This window comes from Piliocolobus tephrosceles, chromosome 14, assembly GCF_002776525.5.
Source record: "Piliocolobus tephrosceles isolate RC106 chromosome 14, ASM277652v3, whole genome shotgun sequence".
NCBI lineage: Eukaryota > Metazoa > Chordata > Mammalia > Primates > Cercopithecidae > Piliocolobus > Piliocolobus tephrosceles.
Window position 1 is genome coordinate 75,697,088 of NC_045447.1, and position 25,212 is coordinate 75,722,299.

Here is a 25,212-nt window from a genome sequence, read left to right on the forward strand (position 1 = left end):
GCATTCTCTTCACCATAGATGTTTTAATATTAAAAAAATAAAGGGCATTATTGGTTTCATTTTACCCATAATCACATCTTCATATCCTGAGTAGGCTAAGCTTAAGAAAGGACAAAAGAGGCTACTCTTCACTTTTACATACACACTTAAAATATATGTAAATAAAAAGATGGATATCAGGGTCTCTAGTGTTCTTGGCATCTGGCCAGGTTTGTTGTGGGTGACAGTTGAGACACCCTGTCTTAGGGCTGAGAAGGAGCCTCTCCAGGAATGGGTTGAGGAAGGCAAAGTGAGGGCATTTGAGATGACTGCTTGAGGGGATGATGGTAGTCACGAGGCACTCTTACTTGGAGATTATGACTGGCATTCTTTTTTTTTTTTTTTTTTTTTTTTTTAGACAGGGTCCCACCCGGTCGCCCGGGCTGGAGTGCAGTGGTGCAATCTCAGCTCACTGCAACCTCTGCTACCCGTGTTCAAGCAATTCTCCTGCCTCAGCCTCCTGAGTAACTGGGATTACAGGCGCCTGCCACCACGTCATGCTAGTTTTTGTATTTTTAGTAGAGACAGGGTTTCACTGTCTTGGCCAGGTTGGTCTTGAACCCCTGACCTCGTGATCCACCCACCTCAGTCTTCCAAAGTAGTGGGATTACAGATGTGAGCCATTGCACCCGGCCATGTCTGGCATTCTTTAAAAGGATGTAATGAGGCAGGAAGAGCTTCCTGGGTTCTGACCAGGGTTCTGGGTTCTGCTCCTTGAAGTTGCTCCAGGGCTTAAGTCGACGTGTTTGTGAAACCCAGCCAACCCCTAGGGTCAGTTGGAGGCCCACTCCTGAGCATAGGATCCATTCTAAGTACATCTCTCTCTCTTTTTTTTTTTGCTTTGAGACAGAGTCTTGTTTTTCCGTCATCCAGGCTGGAGTGGGATGGCGCAATCTTGGCTCACTGCAACCTCTGCCTCCTGGGTTCCAGTGATTCTTGTGCCTCAGCCTCCTAAATAGCTGGAATTACAGGCATACGCCATCACACTCAGATAATTTTTGTATTTTTAGTAGAGGCGGGTTTCATCATGTTGGCCAGGCTGGTCTCAAACTCCTGACCTCAAGTGATGGTCCTGCCTGGGCCCCCCAAAGTGCTGGGATTATAGGTGTGAGCCATAGCACCTGGCCTCTTTTTTTTTTTTCTTGAAACAGATTCTTGCTCTGTTGCCCATTCTGAAGTGCAGTGGCATGGTCATAGCTCACTGCAGCCTCAACCCTCAACCTCCAGGGCTCAAATTATTCTCCAACCTCATCCTCCTAAGTAGCTGGGACTATGGGTACATTCCACCACACCCAGCTGATTTTCAAAAAAAAGGTTTGTAGAGACGAGGTCTCGCTTTTTTGCTCAGGTTGGTCTCAAACTCCTGAGCTCAAGTGATCCTATCTTGGTCTCCCATAGTGATAGGATTATAGGTATGAGCCACCGTGCCTGGCCATTGTAATTGCATCTCTTCTATGAAGTGTCAGAGAGAGATATCACAGATACCTCAATGGGAGGTATAGTGCTCTTTCGTCTCAGGGCTTTGGCATCTAGAACAACTTCTGAAAAGTTTCTCCAGGAAAGCAGTGGTCAATAAGATCTTCTTATAGTTGGTTCTGCAGCCACGGGTCTTTGGAGCCATTTCCTCAGTTGGTCCCTTTGTATTATGTTTTGCCTCAGGAAAGTGCCACCTCTTTTCAAATAAGAGCTCTTCCAGTATCATAGGAAGGAAAGCTGGTTGGCACAAGTTTTCCTCTGTTAAACAGCAAGCTGATCTTTATTTATTTATTTGTGTTTTTGTTTTTTGGTTTGTTTGTTTTTTGAGATAGACTCTTGCTCTGTCACCCAGGCTGGAGTGCAATGGCGCGATCTCAGCTCACTGAAACCTCCGCCTCCCGGGTTCAAGCGATTCTTCTGCCTCAGTCTCCTGAGTAGCTAGGATTACAGGCACCCACCACCATGCCTGGCTAATATTTTTTGTATTTTTAGTAGAGATGGGGTTTCACCATGCTGGCCAGGCTGGTCTCGAACTCCGGGCCTCAGGTGATCCACCCACCTTAGCCTCCCAAAGTGCTGGGATTACAGGGATGAGCCATTGTGCCCAGCCTTATGTTCCTGTAGCTTAATTTCTTCCAGTTCATGTATAGCTGATAATTTATTATTTAACTTGGGTTGAAAGGTCTGTATCTTTTCCAGCAATTGTTAAAATGTTTGCCCTGGAGATGGCCGTACTCCAGCTTGTGTGATTTTCCTCCTCTTATTTTGATGATCTTCTAACTCTTCATTGTCTAATTCACTGCATATGTGTCTTTTCATAATTGATTGCATAAAAGAATTACTCATAACTGCAGTTTCACTCTTTGTAAGCACTCAAGTCTCCCTGTTTTGTCAGGAGATGACTGGTGTCTTTTGAGTTGCTCCTTTTGTGCTGTAGGTCTTTGACCCACGTCTTCTGTTGTAGCAGCTGTTCCACATTCTTCTCACTCTTGTTCTTCTGTCTTGGCACTGGGGGGTCCACTCTTAGTTTTGCATCATTGATGGGGTATAACTCTTTTTTACTCTGAAAGTGTGTTAATGAATTCTTTTTTAAATAAAATTTTCTCTAGGGAGTCTCTCTGAGCCTATTCTGGCTCAACAGGCCCCATTCTAAAACAAAACCAAAAAAACAGGGTGTGATGGCTCACGCCTGTAATCTCAACACTTTGGGAGGCCAAGGCAGGAGGACTGCTTGAGTCCAGCAGTTCATATCTATCCCAGGCAACATAGTGAGACTGCTGTCTTTACAAAAAAGTACAAAAATTAGCCAGGCATTGTGGTGCACACCTGTATCCCAGCTACTCAGGAGGCTGAGGTGGGAGGATTGCTTGACCCTGGAAGGTCCAGGCTGCAGTCAGCTGTGATCATGCCACTGCACTCCAGCCTGGATGACAGAACCAGACCCCATCTCTACAAAACAAAAAGGAAAAGAAACAATTTTTCTATAAATTTGTGGTGTTACTACAGATGTCTGAATTTTCATTATGTTCTGTTCTTTATATTCTCTTATTTCTTTGTTTCTACCAAAATGAGCAGCTCTTTCATTAGCTGTTCTTATTTTTAACATAAAAACCTTTCTAAAATAGAGATGGGAGTCTTACTTTGTTGCCCAGACTAGTCTTGATCTCCAGGCCTCAAGCGCTCCTCCTGCCTCGGTCTCCCAAAGTGTTGGGATCACTGGTGTGAGCCACTGCGTCCAGCCTTGTTGGCTTTTCTAAAGTCAGGTGTAGTAAGGAATAATTTACGCTTTATTAGTTTTTTTATTGAGATGTAACTCACCATAAGTTTCACCCATTGCAAGTATATACAGCTCAATGGCTTTTATTATATTTACAAGGTTGTGCAACTATCACCAGTATTTAATGTCAGAATATTTTTATTACCCCCAAAATAAATTCTAGTCCTACGAAGTAATCACTCCTCATCCCTCTCCTCTTCCTATAGCCCCTGGCAACTGCTATTCTACTTTCTGTCTCCCTGGACTTGCCTATTCTGAATATTCACATAAATGGGATCGTACAACGTGTGGCCTTTTATACCTGGCTTCTTTAGTATCAGGTTTTCAAGGTTCATCCATATTGTAGCATGAATGTGTACTTAATTCTTTTCTATGGCTGGGTAACATCCCATTGTTTGGACATGCCACATTTTGTTTATCCATTCATCAATTGGTAAACATTTGGAGTGTTTTAAATAAGCTTGCTGTGAACATTTCTGTGTAAATTTTTGTGTGAATGTAATGTTTTCAGTTCTCTTGGGTATATTCCTAGCCGTGAAATTGCTGGGTCATATAACTCTACATTTAACATTTTGAGGAACTTCCAGACATTTTCCAAAATGGCTGTATTATTTTACTTTCCTACCAGCAGCATATGAATATTCTAATTTGTCCGTATTTTCACCAGTGCTTATTACTGCCTATCCTTTGGTTATAGCCATCCTATTGGATGTGAAGTGATAATCTCATTGTGGTTTTGTTTTGTATTTCCCTAATAACTAATGATTTTGAGCATTCATTAGCTTTTGATGCTTTTAAGTACCTTAATTGTATTATTGTTATTTTATTTATTTATTTTAGAGATGGGGTCTTGCTATGTTCTTCTTGCTCATCTTGAATTCCTGGGCTAAAGCAACCCTCCCACCTTAGCCTCCTAAAGTCTTGGAATTACAGGCGTAAGCCACCGATTCAAGCCCATTGTATTTTTAAGTTTGTCCAATGTGTGGAAGAAATTGTCATTTTTCTTGGTCTCTATTTTAATTTCTTGGTTCTTCTTTTGATATTCTAATGCCCTTTGAAGTTTTTAAAAAGTGGTTTTACACTTCTCATCAATATGTTGTTCAGCCGTGTGATATAGCCTTCTGATTATGGAAGGAATGATCTCTAGATTAAAAAGAGACATGAACCAACCTCTACAATATGGTGGTGGAGGCTCCCAGGGCATTCTGCTCCCAGGGCATTCTGTGAATGTCAGGCCTGGGTTTCTCTTCTCCAGCAACACAGCCATGAGCATTTGGGCACAGTGTATCACAGAATCTTTACCTCAGCCTTTCCTTCTCCACAGTTGTAAAGTGCTGTGGATTTTCTGTATTTATTTCTGATTTTTTTTGTTTGTTTGTTTGTTTGTTTTAGACGAGTCTCGCTCTGTCCCCCAGGCTGGATTGCAGTGGTGCGATCTCGGCTCACTGCAAGCTCTGCTTCCCAGGTTCAAGCAATTCTCTGCTTCAGCCTCCTGAGTGGCTGGGACTACAGGCACCCGCCACCATGCCCAGCTAATTTTTTTGTATTTTTAGTAGAGATGGGGTTTCAGCATCTTGGCCAGGCTGGTCTTGAACTCCTGACCTCGTGATCCACCTGCCTCTGCCTCCCAAAGTGCTGGGAATACAGGCGTGAGCCACCGCACCCAGTGTATTTCTGATTGTTGTAAGCAGTTCACAAGAGTGTTTACACTTTGTCTAGGACTTCTAGTACAAGAAGTACAAGAACATCTATTTCCGTGTTTTCTGATGTTTCTATCTCCTCATTTACTTCATTGTCTGCTGACTTCACCTTTGGAAACTGTTTCTTATTTTTCATTGGCTCCATAGAGATTTCCTCTAGCAGTCTAGCAGAAAAAAAGATGTACCTAACAAAATGGACTCAGTATTGAACATCAACTGTATTGTGCAGAAACAGTGTTTTGCGTTGTCAACCAGGCTGGAGTCCAGTGGCGCAATCGTAGGTCACTGTAACCCCAAAATCCTGGGTTCAAGTGATCCATCTCGGCTTCTGGAGTCACTGGGTCTACAATTGCACACCACACTGCTCCCAGCTGAAGTGCACATTTCCATTTTTGCCAGTCCTTTGCCACAAATTCTCCATTCAACTCTTGGTTGGCAGAAGTTCAGCCTCTAGTGTTTTATTTAAGGTCTTAGGAGAATTTTATTCCCGAAGTTCTTCAATGTTTGAAAATTGCTTGTTCCTTTTTATTCTTGAAGAATTGCCTGATTGAGTGTAAAATTCTCGGATCTCACTTTTTCTCCCTGAGATCTTTATTGCTTCACTGTCTTCCAACATTAAATATTGCTTCTCAATATCTGATGGTAGTGTGATCTTTGCCCTTAAGGGTGACGTGATTTCTTTGCATAGAAGAAGCCCTTTGTAATGGTCAAATGTGAAGGTTTAGTATAGTAATAACTCCAGGGTGTCTTGGATGCTAGTTCCCTTCAGGTAGTCAGGCAGACTATACATTAATTGTCCACAACTATCAAAGAATGTAGGAAATCTGATCATTTTGTTTTGTCCCTGTCTTCAGTTTTGGCATCCCAAGTCAGGTAATTACTCCCTCCCACTAATTGTCCTCCATCACGTGATTCTTTAAATGATTCTTTAAATGTTCTTATCTTTTAGGCCCTCTTGGCGAATATGGCTGCCATGTTTGCAATCTACCATGGTTCCCATGGGCTGGAGCATATTGCTAGGAGGGTACATAATGCCACTTTGATTTTGTCGGAAGGTGAGTTGGTAATCTGTCTATAACATTTGGGCATAATAAAATTGATAAAGTCGAGTAACTAAAATTGGAAATATTGCATCTCCAATACTGTATGCAAAATTAAGTCAAATGAGAAACCAGGAAAAATACTTTCAACACCTATGATTGAGTATTTTGTTGTTGTTTTCCTTCCTTCCTTCCTTCTTTCTTTCTTTCTTTCTTTCTTTCTTTCTTTGTTTCTTTCTTTCTTTCTTTCTTTCTTTCTTTCTTTCTTTCTTTCTTTCTCTTTCTTTCTTTCTTTCTCTCTCTCTTTCTTTCTTTCTTTCTTGCTTTTTCTTGCTTTTCTTTCCTTTTTCTTGCTTTCTTTTTTACTTGCTTGCTTGCTTTCTTGTTTTCTTTCTTTCTTTTTCTTGCTTTTCTTTCCTTTTTCTTGCTTTCTTTCTTTTTTACTTGCTTGCTTGCTTTCTTGTTTTCTTTCTTTCTTGCTTGTTTGCTTGCTTGCTTGCTTGCTTGCTTGATGGAGTCTTGCTCTGTCTGTCTCCCAGGCTGGAGTGCAGTGTCACGATCTCGGCTCACTGTAACCTCCGCCTCCCGGATTCAAGTGATTGTCCTGCCTCAGCCTCTCAGGTAACTGGGATTAAGGTACATGCCACCACGTCTGGCTAATTTTTGTATTTTTGGTAGAGACAGGGCTTTGCCATGTTTTCCAGGCTGGTCTCGAACTCCTGACCTCAAGTGATCCATCCACCTCAGCCTCTCAAAGTGCTGAGATTACAGGTGTGAGCCACCATGTCTGGCCTAGACTAAGTGTTAACATTTTTTTCTCTTTTATTCCTGGCAAGCTGTGATATTTTTAATATATAGGACTCTTACTCTGCCACCAGCCCCAAACATGTAAGAAGGATGAACACCTTAATAGAAAAATAGGCAAAAGACATTAAATGTAATTTTAAAAGAAATAAGCATACGCATAAATAAATGGCCAGTAGACATAGAATTTTAGCCTCACTGTTAATGAAAGAGATATAAAATAAAGCAATAAACTAGTATTTATCCTGTTACATTGACAATCAGAAGAACGCTGCTGTGTAGTGAGTTGGACATGGTTACTCGTGTCTGTAATTTTAGCTAGTCTGGAGGCTGAGCCAGGAGAATTGCTTGAGGCCAGGAGTTCAAGACCAGCGTGGGCAAGAGCGAGACCGCATCTCTATAAAAAACAAAAATAGGCCAGGCACAGTGGCTCACATCTGTAATCCTAGCACTCTGGGAGGCTGACGCAGGTGGATCACTTGAGGTCAGGAGTTCAAGAGCAGCCTGGCCAACATAGTGAAACCCTGTCTCTACTGAAAAGACAAAAATCAGCTCGGTGTGGTGGCACACACCTGTAGTCCCAGCTACTCGGGAGGCTGAGGCAGGAGAATCACTTGAACCTGGAAGCGGAGGTTGCAGTGAGCTGAGATCACTCCACTGTACTCCATCCTGGGGGACAGAGTGAGACTCCATCTCTCAAAAAAAAAAAAAAAAGTGATTCAATCGTGGTGCATCCATATGTTTGACTATTATACAGCCATTAAAAATGATTTAAGATAGTAATCTATAGGAAAGCATAGATGAGACCAGGTGTGGTTGTTCACACCTATAATCCCATCATTTCCAGAGGTTGAGGTGGGAGAATTGCTTGAGTCCCAGAGTTCAAGGCCAGCTTGGGCAACATGGCAAGATCACTGTCTTCAAAAATTAAAAAAAATTATTAGCTGGGTGTGGTGGCATGAGCCCTTGATCCCAGTTACTTGGGAGGCTGAGGCAAGGGGATTGCATGAGCTTGAGCCCAGGAGTTTGAGGATGCAATCAGCTATGATCGTACCACTGCATTTCACCCGGGACAACAGTGAGACCCTATCACTAAAAAAAAAAAAAAAAAAAAGGCCGGGCGCGGTGGCTCATGCCTGTAATCCTGGCACTTTGGGAGGCTGAGGCAGGCAGATCATGAGGTCAGGAGATCGAGACCATCCTGGCCAACACGGAGAAACCCCGTCTCTACTAAAAAAATTAGCTGGGCATAGTGACGGGTGCCTGTAGTCCCAGCTACTCAGGAGGCTGAGGCAGGAGAATGGCATGAACTCGGGCAGCGGGGCTTGCAGTAAGCTGAGATCATGCCACTGCACTCCAGCCTGGGCGAAAGAGCGAGACAAAAAAAAAGGAAAAAGGCCGGGCGCGGTGGCTCAAGCCTGTAATCCCAGCACTTTGGGAGGCCGAGACGGGAGGATCATGAGGTCAGGAGATCGAGACCATCCTAGCTAACACGGTGAAACCCTGTCTCTACTAAAAAATACAAAAAACTAGCCGGGCGTGATGGCGGGGCCTGTAGTCCCAGCTACTCAGGAGGCTGAGGCAGGAGAATGGCGTGAACCCGGGAGGTGGAGCTTGCAGTGAGCTGAGATCTGGCCACTGCACTCCAGCCTGGGCGACAGAGCAAGACTCCGTCTCAAAAAAAAAAAAAAAAAAAAAAAAAAGGAAAAAAGGATATATATATCTGATATTACCTGCTCCCCCATTTCTTGAGAAATAATACACCAAAATGTAAGCAGTAATGCAATGGTATGGTGATTTTCCTTACTCTTTAATATGTATTTCATAATTTTCTACAGCGTAATAATAAACATGTTTAGTTTTTTTTTTTTTTTTTTTTTTTGAGACGGAGTCTTGCTCTGTCGCCCAGGCTGGAGTGCAGTGGCCAGATCTCAGCTCGCTGCAAGTGGAGTGCAGTGGCCGGATCTCAGCTCACTGCAAGCTCCACCTCCCAGGTTCACGCCATTCTCCTGCCTCAGCCTCCCGAGTAACTAGGACTACAGGCCCCCGCCACTTCATCCGGCTAGTTTTTTTTTAGTATTTTTAGTAGAGACGGGGTTTCACCGTGTTAGCCAGGATGGTCTCAATCTTCTGACCTCATGATCCGCCCGTCTCGGCCTCCCAAAGTGCTGGGATTACAGGCTTGAGCCACCGCGCCCGGCCACATGTTTGGTTTTTTAAAAAGCAGTCACCAAAGCACTCCCCAGGACCAGCAAGAGTCTAGTAGAATTTATCTCTATTATTCTGTGACATATCAATGGCTGAGGAGCAGGTTTCTATATCAGAGATTGGGGGTTCTCCTATCTTGCGTAGGTCTCAAGCGAGCAGGGCATCAACTCCAGCATGACCTGTTCTTTGATACCTTGAAGATTCAGTGTGGCTGCTCAGTGAAGGAGGTCTTGGGCAGGGCTGCTCAGCGGCAGATCAATTTTCGGCTCTTTGAGGATGGCACGGTGAGTCAAATTATCAGTCTTTTTACCAGTTTTTCAAATTTTCACATTCTTTCTCATTAAAAGCTTTTCTCTTTGTTTTTAAAAAATCAAAAGTAAAACTTTAGGCACAGTCTATTTTTTCATGAACAAGTGTTATTTACAATATGCAATACTGTGATCTTTTCAGTAAAGGATCATTCACCCTTTGCTTTCTTTTAGACTTTCTTTTTTCATATGTGGGACTGAAATGCACATATTTTGCTTATAATTGAAGGGGTGGCCTGCCCCTCCACACCTGTGGGCGTTTCTCGTTAGGTGGAAGGAGAGACTTGAGAAAAGAAATGAGACACAGAGACAAAGAGAAAGAAAAAGTGGGCCCAGGGGACCCACACCAAGGCACCAGTCTCTGAGTTCCCTCAGTATTTATTGATCATTATCTTTACCATCTTAGAAAAAGGGAAAGTGGCAGGATAATAGGATCATCTTAGGGAGAAGGTCAGCAGTAAGACATATGAATAAAGGTCTCTGTGACATGAATGAGTTTAAGGAAAAGTGCTTTGCCTTGATATACATATGCAAACATCTCCATAAACCTTTTTAGTGCATAAAGAGCAGCATTGCGCCAGCAAGTCCCACCTTTCGCCCTAAGGCGGTTTTCTCCCCACCTTAGTAAATAGAACATACAATCGGGTTTTACACTGAGATGTTCCATTGCCCAGGGATGGGCAGGAGACAGATGCTTTTCTCTATCTCAACTGCCAAGAGGCCTTCTTTCCTCTACACTAGTCCTTCTCAGCACAGACCCTTCACGGGTGTCAGGCTGGCGGACGATCAGGTCTTTCCCTTCCCACGAGGCCATATTTCAGACTATCACATGGGGAGAAACCTTGGACAATACCTGGCTTTCCTAGGCGGAGGTCCCTGCGACCTTTGGCAGTGTATGTGTCCCTGAGTACTTGAAATTAAGAGAATGGTGATGACTTTTCACAAGCATACTGCCTTCAGGCACTTGTTTAACAAAACACACCCTGCACAGCCCCAAATCCTTTAAACCTTGAGTCACCACAGCACACATCTCTTGCAAGGACAAGGTTGGGGGTAGGGTCACAGATTAACAGCATCTCAAATACAGAACAAAATGGAGTCTCTTATGTCTACTTCTTTCTATATAGACACAGTAACAGTCTAATCTCGCTTTCTTTTCCCCACAATAATACTCCTCTCTTCACAGTATGACTGACTTTAAGATAAAGACTCTGATAACTGATATGGTAAAGTAGGTTAAGGGAAGAAAAAGATAAGCATGTCTAGCTTCAAAAGGAGTGTCCTGAAGCCATGGAATGTTAGAGTTCAGAGGTGGCTGGCAAAACACGAAGCCTTGGGAAGCCTAGGACTGGTCTAGCCACCTTCCTCTAAGCCTTAGATTGGATATAATTGTACCCTGATATTTTGGAATGATGGGATTTCTCCCCTTTGACTTCTCTTGGGATTCCTCCAGTGATCTTGGAGTTTAGAGTTGATGTTTTCCATTTTGTTTTTGTTTCTGTAGCTTGGTATTTCTCTTGATGAAACAGTCAATGAAAAAGATCTGGACGATTTGTTGTGGATCTTTGGTTGTGAGTCATCGGCAGTAAGTAAAATAAAAGCATGCATTCCCCGTCATGGCTATTAGAGGTGGTAGCAAAGGTAGCTTTTCCCCTGAGTGTGAGGGAGAAGGGGCCCAAGTGTGACACTGGTAGCTTGTTAAAATTATTCCACTGACTGTCGCTTGCTGGTCACTGCTGACAGCTGGAGGTCACTGCTGTAGGGCTTCAGCCAGTATTATGCAGCCAGGCTAGTTGGAAAGATTGTTAATGGTGTTTCATTGAATGTGCCTCTAGGCTGGGCGCGGGGGCTCACTACTGTAATCCCATCACTTTGGGAGATCAAGGGGGGGATGGATCACCTGAGGTCAGGAGTTCGAGACCAGCCTGACCAACATGGAGAAACCCTGTCTCAACTAAAAATACAAAATTATCCAGGCGTGGTGGTGCATACCTGTAATCCCAGCTACTCGGGAGGCTGAGGCGGGAGAATCACTTGAACCTGGGAGGTGAAGGTTGCAGTGAGCTGAGATCACACCATTGCACTCTAGCCTGGGCAACAAGAGCAAAACTCCATCTCAGAAAAAAAAAGAAAAAAGAAAGAAACTGCCTCTAATATAAAGATGCAAGACATTGATATCTTGGTTATGTCATTCATTGGAAAACTATGATATTCATTTAATACATATTTATTGAGGACCCAATATGTGTCAGGTGCTATGCTAGGCCCTGAGGACACAGTGGTGAATTAGACATGCTTCTTGTCCTCATGGAGCTTACAGTTTATTAGGGATTCAGACAAGCTTAAGATTAGAATCCAGGTGGGTGATGTGTGAAGATGTTCTGGGAGCTCACAGGATGAGCTCCTTACCAACAAGATGAGCAGGAGTTATCTAGACCAAGATGGCACAATAGAGGGAAAGGAAGATGGGGTCCCAGTGTTCTAGACACTGGAGAAAGCAGTCGCAAAGGCTGGGAAAGGGAGTACATGAAAGTTATAAACAGTTCAGTGTAATGAGTTGCTTTCTAAAATATGAAGAAGCAGGGACAAGCAAGAGAAGGGTTCCTATTCCATGGGATGAGAGTGAAAGAGAGCAGACAGCAGCTACCTAGACCTATGGCAAGGTGTTAATCACAACAGCCTACACTGCCTAGTGTGAATTAATCACTAAGTAAATATTTGTTAAATGGATAGATGAAAGGAAGTAGAAATACCTTCCAGAGTGCTGAGTGGTGCTGTCTTGCTTATCTGTGCCCTCTTTGAGAGAGGACTTCAAAGGGTTATAACAGATAACATTCATAAATCATCAAAGAAGCATCACAGTGTTCTCTTTTAAAGCTCAATTAATAAACAGGACTGAGTTAGCTCCTTCTCTGCAGAACTCTGCACTAAATTTAATCGGTGGTTAAATTTGGTTCATGCATTTCAGAAATGTTTCTGGAGCATCACTAAGGGGTCAAGAGGGCCATTGTTTTAGTTCATTTGCATTGGAGTACCTGAGGCTAAGTAATTTATAAATAAAAGAGGTTTATTTGGCTCATGGTTCTGCAGGGTGTGCTGTGCAAGAAGCATCTGTTTCTGGTGAGGGTTTCTGGAAGCTTCCTCTCATGGAAGAAGGGGAAGGGGAGCAGGCATCACATGGTGAAAGAAAAAGGAAAAGAGAGAGGAGGGAGGTGCCAGGCTCTTTTTAGCAATCATTTCTCATCAGTTCTCATGGGAACTAGTAGAGTGAGAACTCACTCATTATTGTGAAGACAGCACCAAGCCCATCTTCAACATTGGGGGTCACATTTCACCCTGAGAGCTGGAGGGGACAAGTATTCAATCTGTATTAGTCATATTATTAGCCTGGCAAGGAATGAGGATCAAGCCATGTATTAATTATATATTCTGGATATTCAACCCTTATCAGATATATGACTTACATATGTTTTCTTCCATTCTGTGAGTAGTCTCTTAACTTTCTTGATAATGTTCCTTGATGTACACACATTTCAAATTTTATAGAAATTCAATTTATCTAATTTTTTTGTATGTTTATTGTTTATTCCTTTGGTGTCAATTTAAGAAACCATTGCCAGATCCAAGGTCATGCAGATTAGCACCTGTATTTTCTTTTTTTTGAGGTGGAGTCTTGCTCTATTGCCCAGGCTGGAGTGCAGCGGCGTGATCTCAGCTCATTGCAAGCTCCGCCTCTCAGGTTCACACCATTCTCCTGCCTCAGCCTCCCAAGTAGCTGGGACTACAGGCGCCCACTAACAAGCCCGGCTAATTTTTTTGTATTTTTAGTAAAGACGGGGTTTCACCATGTTAGCCAGGATGGTCTTGATCTCCTGACCTCATAATCTGCCTGCCTCGGCCTCCCAAAGTGCTAGGATTACAGGCATGAGCCACCGCACCTGGCCTATTTTCTTCTAAACTTTAGTAGTTTTAGCTTTTAAATTTACATCTTTGGCCAGGCACAGTGGCCCATGACTGTAATCCCAGCACTTTGGGAAGCCAAGGCAGGCAGATTGCTTGAGCCAGGAGTTCGTGACCAGCCTGGACAGCATGGTGAAGCCTTGTCTCTAGAAAAATACAAAAATCAGCCAGGTATGGTGGCATGCGCCTGTAGCCCCAGCTACTCAGGAGACTGAGGTAGGAGGATCGAGCCCAGTAGGGCCGAGGCTACAGTGAATTGAGATTGTGCCACTGCACTCCAGCCTGGGTGCTAGAGCAAGACCCTGTCTCAAAAAAAATGATAATAAGTAGATAAATGAGTACAATTATATATTTGATCCATTTTGAATGCTTTGTGGCCCAGCTACCCAGAAGCCTGGATGTCCACATGTGGCTCCAGGCACAGCTCTGGCCCTGTCATCTCTGTGTTTCTCCTTCAGGAACTGGTTGCTGAAAGCATGGGAGAGGAGTGTAGAGGTATTCCAGGGTCCATGTTCAAGAGGACCAGCCCGTTCCTCACCCATCAAGTGTTCAACAGGTTTGTGTGTCTTGTTGACTTCTGCGTTTTGTGCTTTGGCAATCAGCTAGGGAGCTCGGCAGAGTGCTGCTGCTGACTTCGCCTGCTGTGGCCTGGTTATCGTGGCTCAGCCATGGCTCACAAGTATCTCATCCTCATAAGGATCCCGTTCCTGACTTGGGAAAATCACACTTTGTTTCCTGGTGGCTCTGCTCCCTTGGCACAGTCAAGAAGCAGGGATGTGGGATAAATAATTGCCAGGCTGAAGTTCATTCCCAAGAGCCCTATATCCTCTTCTTCCCAACCTTCAACTCATACCCACAGTCAGCTTATTGTCCAAGGCATCCTCTGAGGTTTGTGGGGGTCTGTGCCCTTCTCTTTGAGTGTAGTTGACATATTGTCCATGGCCAAAATTGATCTGCATTTTGAAGGTAGATTTTGGTGTGTCTTATATTTCAGGAGGATGTGCATGGACTCATGTCTACTTTTGGAGCCCCTAATTCTACGTTTTGTGTTCACAGTTACCACTCTGAAACAAATATTGTCCGGTATATGAAGAAACTGGAAAATAAAGACATTTCCCTTGTTCACAGCATGATTCCACTGGTAGTTATTTGTGGCCTTTTTTCTCATTTCCAAGCTACCCCAATCCCACCTCTCTTGGTCCTACCTAATATGCTCCAAGAGCAACGAAGGGGTGGCCATGCTGGGAGAATGGAGGGTTGATTGATGGACTATAGAAAATCACTAATGTGATACATTTTGGATGTGCTTCTTAAAGGGATCCTGCACCATGAAACTGAACAGTTCGTCTGAACTCGCAGTAAGTAGCTCACTTCTATAAGTGGATACTCAGCAAGGGGCAGTGTTCTGGCTTCCACCTAAGCCCAGAACTAGTGAAATCTACTGGGACTGTGATTCTGTGATTGAAGAACTATTTTAATAATTCTTCACCTTGCTATTCACCAATCTTGGGAGAATCCCTATATTTCTCACTTCATCATTTAAATGTATGAGTAAACTTATTTTTTTAATACATTTTTTTTTTTTTTTTGAGGCAGAGTCTCGCTGTTTCTCCCAGGGTGGAGTGCAGTGGCGCCATCTTGGCTCACTGCAAGGTCCGCCTCCCGGGTTCCCGCCATTCTCCTGCCTCAGCCTCCTGAGTAGCTGGGACTATAGGCGCCTGCCACCTCAGCCGGCTAATTTTTTGTATTTTTAGTAGAGATGGGGTTTCACTGTGTTAGCCAGGATGGTCTCGATCTCCTGACCTCATGATCCGCCCACCTTGGCCTCCCAAAGTGCTGGGATTACAAGCGTAAGCCACCACACCCGGCCTTTTTTAATAAAATTAATTAAATATATATGGTATTTATGCCATTCTATCCTATCCCTCACCCACCCCCACCCGCTTTAAACCTGTCATATTAAAAGCTTTTTGAAAAAAATTGTTTATAGTTCTAAATCTCAGGTAGAATTAAGAACCTTAAGCCTTCTTTCTAGAGATCCATTCCTGTATCAGAAAGATAGGGGTTCAAGTCAACAGAAGATTTGTGCAACTCGCTGTTGTGGTTGGCAAGTATCTCTACTAGGCCAGGATCCATTTTAGCAAAGCTTTTTTTTTTTCCTTTCATTTCTTACGTTTATTCTGATGTGACAAATCATATCAGACAAAAGAAATCATTTTATATCATGATAAGATTTCCCTCTCCATTCATTTTTTTAAAAAAAATAAAATCAGGGTCATGCTATGTTGGCCAGTCTGATCTCAGACTCCTGACCTCAAGCAGTCCTCCCACCTCGGCCTCCCAAAGTTCTGGAATTATAGGTGTGAACCATGGCGACTGGCCTACCCGTTTACTTTTGTGTTTGTTTCTTGTTCCACTTAGTGAAGAAAGAGAACAATATATTGCTATATAAGAGTTTATGCCAAGCATATCTGAAGCAACCCATTGTGTTTCATGGAAAGAAATCTATTTGGGGGGCTTTTTTTCCCCTGAAAAGCTAGCAAAACTTTGCATTTTTGTATAAGTTCCCTTTCTGGGCAACTATGTCCCACTTTTAAATGAAGACAGTAATGGTACTTACCTTATAAGGTTGTGGTGGAACTTAAATAAATTAACGTATGTATAGCGCTTAGAACAGTGCCTGGCACATAGCTTTTCTCATCATCATCATTATTATTAAAGTTATGATTGCTATTGCTATTATCACATGTATATATGAGTTTTTGTTTTCTGTCTGTTCAGCCTATCACATGGAAAGAATTTGCAAACATCCACCCCTTTGTGCCTCTGGACCAAGCTCAAGGATATCAGCAGCTTTTCCGAGAGCTTGAGAAGGATTTGTGTGAACTCACAGGTTATGACCAGATCTGTTTCCAGCCAAACAGGTAAGGGCATTTCTTTTCTTGTTGTTTCAGCAACCTATTGTTTTATAGCATACACCCCAAAACTTAAAGGCTTAGAACAACTTGTTATTTATGTTATTCTATGACTTGCTAGACAGTTCCACTCCACTGGGGAGGGCATGGCTAGAAGGTGCACCGTGTTCTCCCTCACATAGCTGGTGAGGAGCTGTGGGCTGGGAGTGCATTTGAGGATGTTCACTAGGGCCTTGGTTTTTCTCCATATGGGGCTCTCCTTGTAGTTCCTTGAGCTTCCTTGTTCCTTACAGCACAATGTCAGGGTTCAAAATGCATGTTCCCAGATGAAGCATGCAGAAGCTGCGAATCTCTAATGGCCCAACCTCCTAAGTTACACTGCATTCCTTCCAGATTAGTCTATCTATTAAAGCAAGTCACAGGGCGAGCCCAGATTGAATCAGGGAGGGGCAACACCTGGGTGTGAATGTTGGGCGATGTGGTTCATTGTGGGCTGTCTTTGGAAGCTAGCTTACTACACCTGTCAGTGACACAGCATAAGAAGAAGAATCAAGCACACGTGCTGAATTCCAACAAGTGTCTCAGTTTAGCAGGGGCAGGAGAACCTGGATCCTGCTTTGGTAATGCCACTAACTTTGAAAGGTCCTGTCTCCTCTTTCAGCCTCAATTTCTTTGTAAAGGAAAAACTTTGAAGAAGAACAGTGATTTTCAAAAGCAACAGCCTCCAGCAAAATCTCCTGGGCACTTGTTAAAGTACAAATTCCAGGCCCCACTCCAGACGTACTGATCATAACCTCCAGGGGTTGAGACTAAGACTCTTTATTTTTATTTTTAAATTTATTTTTATTTTTATTCATTTATTTATTTATTGAGATGGGGTTTTGCTCTTGTTGCCCAGGTTGGAGTACAATGGCATGATCTCGGCTCACCGCAACCTCTGCCTCCCGCATTCAAACGATTCTCCTGCCTCAGCCTCCCAAGTAGCTGGGATTACAGGCATGCGCCCCCACACCCAGCTAATTTTGCATTTTTGGTAGAAATGGGGTTTCTCCATGTTGGTCAGGCTGGTCTCTAACTCTTGACCTCAGGTGATGTGCCTGGCTTGGCCTCCCAAAGTGCTGGGATTACAGGCATGAGCCACCATGCCTGGCCTAGAATCTTTATTTTTAAGACAAAACCAAGTGATTCTAATACCCGGTCAATTTGGAATCCCCTGGATTTGTGGTCTTTCTGCCTTCATGATGATAGATGACAGATAGACAGATGATAGATTGATGGATACATAGATAGATGAATAATAGATGGGCAGGAAACATATTATCAGTGTGTGAGTTTCCATGTTAGAACATCTTCAGAAAATGAATTATGGTATCTGCCACTAGGTTCTCCACCTCCTACTGCTCAAAGTGTAGTTCTCTACCAGCAGCCTCAGAGTTGATCCCTCTGGGAGCTGCTTAGTAACACAAAATTTCTATTTCAAGATGCCGTTCCTCCTGTTTTGTAACATAGACTACACAGCAAAGCCATGTACTTTGTAAAAACAATACACCCTATAAAATACAAACCCTTTGGGAAGAGGGTATGTAGCAATGAAAGGATACAGTGCTCTCAATTGTGTCTTAAAGTCTCACTTCATAAATAGGTAGGAGCTGATAGCATGAAAGTCAAGCTTTAGTATACTTTCGTTAGAACTTCATTACTCGTTTTTGTTTTGTTTTGTTTTAAGAGAGGAACCTCAGTGAATTCTTAACCTTGAGGCAATGATAGTTATTAAATGTTGAAAATTAAGAAATTTCGCCCTCTAGTGACAGAATATAGTCACATCTTCACTGTCATTTTGGAGAGTGTTTTTTCAAGACTATTTTAATTCTGGTTATTAGCTCTTGCAGTAAATTGTGATTCCAGCCAGGGTCCCAGAAGACTGACCTAAGAATCAGGAGATTTGTCTTTTTAAAGCAGTGGTTTACAACCTTGGCTAGGAATTAGATCCCATGGTGACTTTATAACATTCCTGATGCCCGTATCACAATCCCAGATTGAATCATAATCTCAATGGGGTGATGGAAGGGACCCAGGCGTGAGTATTTCTTTACAGTTCCCTACATGATTCCAACTTGCAGCCAAGGTTGAGAACTAGTGTCTTAGACATTTCTCCGTTGCTTTTCCTTATACACCTGGTGTTCTTTCTTTGTCCTAATTTTTCTCATTTGTATGATGGACAGTGAGACTCCATACCCTATCCCAGTCTTGCAGAAGGCAAGAGATCTTTATCACAATGTCATTCCTGGTAATGATGTCTTCTCCGGTTCCTAAGATTCCCAGCTATAACATCCATTCCCAAGAGCTGATTTGAGCATGGCAGGGGCTTTGCATAAGGTTTAGGCTTAGATGAAGGAATGAAGGATGTTTCTGGTCATCAGCAGAAGCTGCTGTGACAGATGGGAAAATGCCTTATTCTTTGTTGAGAAAGTACAAGGGCCATTCTTCTAGTGAGTAAAAGCAATTTGGTGTCTTAATTTGCAGAAAAAAAAGAAGGGATACACCACCTATTCCATATATAAGTGATTTCTTTTTGACCTTGTTTCAACTCCTATTTTGGCTTATTTGTGCTAATCGCTGCACAAGTGGATGACAAGTTCCTTGTCTTATAATTATTCTGTGTCTACAACAGGGCTTATATGTTGGCTAGTTTGTCATGATGTACTGCTGGCTAGAGTCCAGTGAAATCTAGGGGACCTATATGCACTTCACGTTTTTTGTAAGAAGAAACACAGGCTTCTTCACTACTCTGCACAGAGTAAGACTTTCTAATACCATGTCAGCCACTGACGTTATACTCAAAATAGCAGGCGCAGTCACAGGTATCATCAAGGAACCATTTCCTGGTCATTTCATTTATACCTGACTAATTAGAGTCAGTCAGTGTGTCTGTAGAGTTCTGTAGTCACAAAAAGTTTTGAATTTGAATGTTTCCTTTCCTTTTCATTATTGTATGATATTTCAGATAGAAGCATGACGTATTTTTAGGAGGTAGCCTTAGTAGTATTTCACAACTCTAAAGTATTTTTTATTGTGGTAAAATATACATAACACAAAATTTACTGTTTTAAGTATTTTTAAGTGTACAGTTCAGAGGCATTAAGTATATTCACATTGTTGTACAACCATCACCATTATCCATCTGAGAGCTTTTTAATTTTCTCAAATTCAAGCTCAGGATCTGTTAAACAGTAACTCTTCATTTCCTCTTTCCCCTTTTCCCTGGCCCCTGGCGGCCACCATTCTACTTTCTGGCTCCATGAATTTGACTACTTTAGGAATCTCATATAACTGGATCATACAGTATTTGCCCTTTTGTTTCTGGCTTATTTTAGCATAACGTCTTCAAGGTTCCTCAATGTTGTGGCGTGTGTCAGAATTTACTTCCTTTTTTCTTTTTTTCAGATAGGGTCTCATTCTTTTGCCCAGGCTGGAGTACAGTAGCAGGATTTTGGCTCACTGCAACCTTGGCCTGCCAGGCTCAAGCGATCTTCCTGCCTCACTTAGCTTCCTCCCACTTAGCTGGGACTACTGGCATGCACCATTATGACTGGCTATTTTTAAACATTTTTGTAGAGACAGGGGTCTCGCTATGTTGCCCAGGCTGGTCTGGAACTCCTGACCTGAAGTGATCCTCCTGCCTTGGCCTCCCAAAGTCCTGGGATTACAAGCATGATCTCCTGCGCCTGGCCTACTTCCTTTTAAGGCGGAATATTTCATTGCATATATATAGCACATTTTGTTTATCCATTTATCCATCGAGGGACACTAGGGTTGTTCCATCCTTTCGGCTGTAGTGAATAATGCCACTTTACATTGATGTGTAAGTATCTAGTTGAGGCTCTGCTTTCTGCTTTTGTTTTGGTGTATATCCAGAAGTAGAGTTGTTGGATATAGGGCAATTGTATGTTTAATTTTTTGAGGAATAGCCATTCCCACCAGCAGTGCACAAAGGTTCTAATTTCTCCATACCCCCCACCAACATTTGTTATTTTCTGTTTCTTCAAGTAATAGCAATTGTGAGAGGTGTAAAGTGGTATCTCATTGTGGTTTTGATGGCCATTTCCCCAATGATCAGCGATGTTGAGCATCTTTTCATATGCTTACCATGCATTTGTACATCTTCTGCGGAGAAATGTGTATTCAAGTCCTTTGCCCTTTTAAAAATTGGGTTCTTAGGAGATTTGTTGTTGAGTTATAGCAGTTCTTTATATCTTTTTTTTTTTTTTTTTTTTGAGATGGAGTCCCGCTCTGTTGCCCAGGCTGGAGTGCAGTGGCACCATCTCGGCTCACTGGAACCTCCACCTCCCAGGTTCAAGCAATTCCCGTGCCTCAGCCTCCCGAGTAGCTGGGACTACAGGCGCCTGCCCCTGTGGCCAGCGAATTTTTTTGTATTTTTAGTAGAGACAGGGTTTTGCCATGTTGGCCATGCTGGTCTCAAACTCCTGATCTCAGGTGGTCCGCCCATCTCATCCTCCCAAAGTGCTGGGATTACAGGTGTGAGACACCATGCCTGGCTTTTGTTGTTGTTGTTGTTGTTGAGACGGAGTCTCGGTCTGTCGCCCAGGCTGGAGTGCAGTGGCCGGATCTCAGCTCACTGCAAGCTCCACCTCCTGGGTTCACGCCATTCTCCTGCCTCAGCCTCCCAAGTAGCTGGGACTACAGGCACCCGCCACCTCACCCGGCTAGTTTTTTTGTATTTTTTTTAGTAGAGACGGGGTTTCACCGGGTTAGCCAGGATGGTCTCGATCTCCTGACCTTGTGATCCGCCCGTCTCGGCCTCCCAAAGTGCCAGGATTACAGGCTTGAGTCACCGTGCCCGGCCTTTTTTTTTTTTTGAGACGAAGTCTTGCTCTGTCGCCCAGGCTGGAGTGCAGTGGGGCGATCTTGGCTCACTGCAACCTCCACCTCCCAGGTTCAAACAATTCTCCTGCCTCAGCCTCCCAAGTAGCTGGGATTACAGGTGCCCGCTACCACACCTGACTAGTTTTTGTATTTTTAGTAGAGATGGGGTTTCACTATGTTGGCCAGGCTGGTCTCAAACTCCTGATCTCAGGTGATCCTCCCGCCTTGGCCTCCCAAAGTGCTGGGATTACAGACGTGAGCACCATGCCCAGCCTATGTATTCTTAATTCCTTATCAGATATATGATTTACAAATATCACCTCTCATTCCATGAATTTCCTTTTCACTGTTTTTTTGATGCACAAAGGCAACTCTAAATATACAATAAACATAAAGGATTTGCACCTTATCTAGCACAATGTCTGTGGCCTTCTCTGGTAAATATTATCTTTTGGTCAACCCGGATAGTCTAACATTTACCCACTCTTAGTCCTTTTTATTTACATTTTCATTCCTACTATTCATGATCTACCATGGTGCAATTTAGATTTATATTCTGTATTATCTGCATTGACCTGACCCATGAAAGAGACATAGACCCTGACTGGAGAGAAGGGCCCTGCACTGGAAATGCTATGTTATTGACCCAGATGCCAGTTGGCCCTGAATGCTGGTAACTGTCTGTCAGAGATGCCACTATGCCTCTGGTATGTTGTGTCTTATTTGGGGTTTCCCAAAATCAGACCCTGAAACAGGGACTTCAGTACAAGAAGTTTATCTGGTTGCTGATCCCAGAAAACACAGTGGAGAAGTACAGAGGTGAGACAGGGAAGTGAGGACATCTGGAAAAGGTTGTATTAGTGACCAGGTTATCACCATCACTGTGTGAGGTTCTAGAGCTAGGTCCCACTGGGGACACTGTGGGAGACTGGATGGAACATGCCTTCGGTTTGTCCCAGTGAAGAGCTGAGGAAGCCAGAATATTTACCAACTGCTCCTTCATTGCCCAGGAAGGACTGAGAGGCTGGAGTCAGCAATACTTGTTCTTCATTTGTTGAGGGCCTCTCCCCGGGGGCCTTAACCCCTCAATACTTGAGGCTTGGTAGTTATGGCCTGTCTTTTAACCAAGAACATGCCTGGCAGAGAATGTCCTCAGGTGGAGAGACACAGATGCTTGAGTTCAGATACGGTCATTTCGTATCAGAACTGTCCACAGAAGCTGGAAGTGAGTTTCAGGATGAAACAAAGACCTCTGAGCAGGACAGTGATCCTGTCTGCTACAGGTTGCCTATAGTAGGCATGGCTTTTGGCAAATGGATACTAAGTATTATATAACTAGATTAAGGAAGGAGAAGAGATGCTAGTGCCTTTCAGGGGAAGATGGCAGCCTGAATGGGTCCTGAATGGAGAAGTGGACTGACAGGAGGTAGGATCAGGAAGTGTTATTGAGCAAATGGGCTTGCTGCCTGATGTGCACAGAAGCCAATAACTATGGCACCAGCTTTTGAGAAAAGAAGGGCTTTATTTATTGCAAAACCAGCCCGCAAGGAGACAGGAGTCAGCTGAAATTTCTCTCCCCAATTTGGGGTCTGGGGCAAGTTTTAAGGGATCAGAAGGCAGGGGAAGGAATTTGGGAATGCTGGCTTGGCAAGGTCTAATTAGAGTGCTTCAGATTTGACAGCTTACGGTAAGGTATGCCGCGTCCTACATCTTCCAGGTCTGTAGACCCCTCACTTCTGAAGAAGCTCTGGCATGCAGGGTCTGGTTCTGTTCCAGTCTTGTTTGTTCCAAGGGGAGGAATCCCTGGTTCTTGGTGTTGTTAGAAGTCAAAGCTTTTTCTATTGCACATGCCCAGGCTACATGACTTGCAGCTGTGGACCCTGTTATACGGTAACTCAACATTTTGTTATCAACAGAATAGGCCCAGTGTGGGCTGGTCCTGCAATTATAGAAGCAGAGAGCCTGCAGGAGTCAGGGAGCCCGAAGGTGAGGGCAGGAGTTCTTTGGGGCCTGAAGAGAACTTGGCTTATGGAGATCCACAAACCCTGAGAGGAAAGGCAGTTGTCTGAAGGAATGTTCCTGGGTTGAAGGTCTCTGGCCCTCAGAGTACTTCAGGGGGAAGGAAGAGTGGGGCCAGGTCTTCCGTAGTTCTGAGACTGTGGATTCTAGCCTTGTAGGTGAGGAGATTCTCCCAGTGATGCTCCCATAGCCCCCAACAGAGGACTGACAGCTTGCAGACTGGTTCTGCTGCTTAAGATACTGCAACAACCTGAACTCAGCCCTAAGGGTGAATGGAGCCATAGCCAGCAAAGGGAAAATAGCTGCGCACCTCAGTGGACCCAGCAACAGAGAGGAATCACAGGGAGAGTGCTTAGAACAGGTTGCCCGGGCAGCCAGCACTGTAGGCACTGGCATGAGGCAAAGTCAACTAGTTATAGCAGTACAATTTTGATCTCAGAGCTGGCTGACATTCAGTATTAAGTAAAAAGGACATTCTGGAACTAAAATCATGGGTTTTAATTTTAAACAATCAGGACTGGGCACGGTGGCTCACTATCCCAGCACTTTGGGAGGCTGAGATAGGAGGATCACATAAGGCCAGGAGTTTGAGACCAGCCTGGGTGACATAGCAAGACCCCATCTACAAAAAAATAATAAAATTATCCAATAAATAATCAAGATGGGATACTCTTGAAAACAAAATTAGTGACTTGGAAAATTACTTAGAGGAAATATTCCAAAACAAAAACCCAAAATACAGATGAAAGCTGTGAGGGAGGCCGGGCGCGGTGGCTCAAGCCTGTAATCCCAGCACTTTGGGAGGCCGAGACGGGTGGATCACGAGGTCAGGAGATCGAGACCATCCTGGCTAACACGGTGAAACCCCGTCTCTACTAAAAAATACAAAAAACTAGCTGGGCGAGGTGGCGGGCGCCTGTAGTCCCAGCTACTCGGGAGGCTGAGGCAGGAGAATGGCGTAAACCCGGGAGGCGGAGCTTGCAGTGAGCTGAGATCCGGCCACTGTACTCCAGCCTGGGCGACAGAGCGAGACTCCGTCTCAAAAAAAAAAAAAAAAAAAAAAAAAAAAGAAAGCTGTGAGGGAAATGTTAAGGAACTCAGAAGACAGATTCAGAAGACCCAGCATTTGGGGATGAGAACATGGAAGAGTTAATTAATACTCATCTGAAGAAGTGAGAAAAAAATCATATAACCAAAATGGTGGTAAAAAATGAAATGATTAAAGATAAAAGCTAGAATGAATGACCTAGAAGATAAAATAGTCACAAGGATTAATAAATACAAAAACTGATTATTTGAAAAATCCAGTGAATTAGTTAACTTTTTTCTTGCCTAAGGAAAAAATATGTTTATACAAATAAGAAATGAGAGAGAACATACTCAGATATAGATAAGATCAAAAGAATTATAAAAGAATAGCATATGCTACCCAACATTTTTAAAAACAAATTTAAAAACATAGAGAAATAAATGATTTCTTAACAAACATTTAGGAACATAAGGGCATGTTGAAAACAGATTAACAGAGGCTGATCACATGGAGTGAAACTGGAAATAACAGAAAGATGAGCAAAATTCACAAATATGTGGAAATTAACTAACACCCACATAAATAACCAGTGGAACAAAGAGGAATCACAAGGAAAACTAGAAAGTACTTTGAAGCCAGGTGCAGTAGCTCATGCTTATAATTGCAGCACTTTGGGAGGCTGATGCAGGAGGATCACTTGAGCCCAGGAGTTCAAGACTAGCCTGGGCAACTTAGCAAGACCTCATCTCTCCAAAAAAATATCCTAGCATGGTGGCAAGCACCTGTGGTCCCAGCAACTCTGGGGGCTGAGATGGGAGGATCACTTGAGTCCAGGAGATTGAGGCTGCAGTGAGTCATGATCACACCACTGTACTCTGGCCTGGACAACAGAGTGAGACCCTGTTTCTAAGAGAAGAAAAAAAGAGAGGAAGTACTTTCCAATGAATCAAAATGAAGATACAACATATCAAACATCATGGGCGGTAGCTAAAACAGTGCTAACAGGAAAGTTTTTTTTTTTTTTTTTTTTTTTTTTTTTTTTTTTTTTTTGT

General features: G+C 43.3%; 1 protein-coding gene across 2 annotated transcripts in view; it reads left to right on the top strand.

Annotated features, from left to right (window-relative positions):
* GLDC (glycine decarboxylase) overlaps positions 1-25,212 on the top strand; it is a 117,363-nt gene that overhangs the window by 42,455 nt on the left and 49,696 nt on the right. For both annotated transcript variants that reach the window (XM_023213151.2, XM_023213152.1), the window contains exons 9-15: positions 5,942-6,047; positions 9,189-9,328; positions 10,857-10,937; positions 13,771-13,868; positions 14,369-14,453; positions 14,629-14,670; positions 16,094-16,236. In XM_023213151.2, the coding sequence (XP_023068919.1) occupies positions 5,942-6,047; positions 9,189-9,328; positions 10,857-10,937; positions 13,771-13,868; positions 14,369-14,453; positions 14,629-14,670; positions 16,094-16,236 (695 nt within the window). The remainder of the gene's footprint in view (positions 1-5,941; positions 6,048-9,188; positions 9,329-10,856; positions 10,938-13,770; positions 13,869-14,368; positions 14,454-14,628; positions 14,671-16,093; positions 16,237-25,212) is intronic.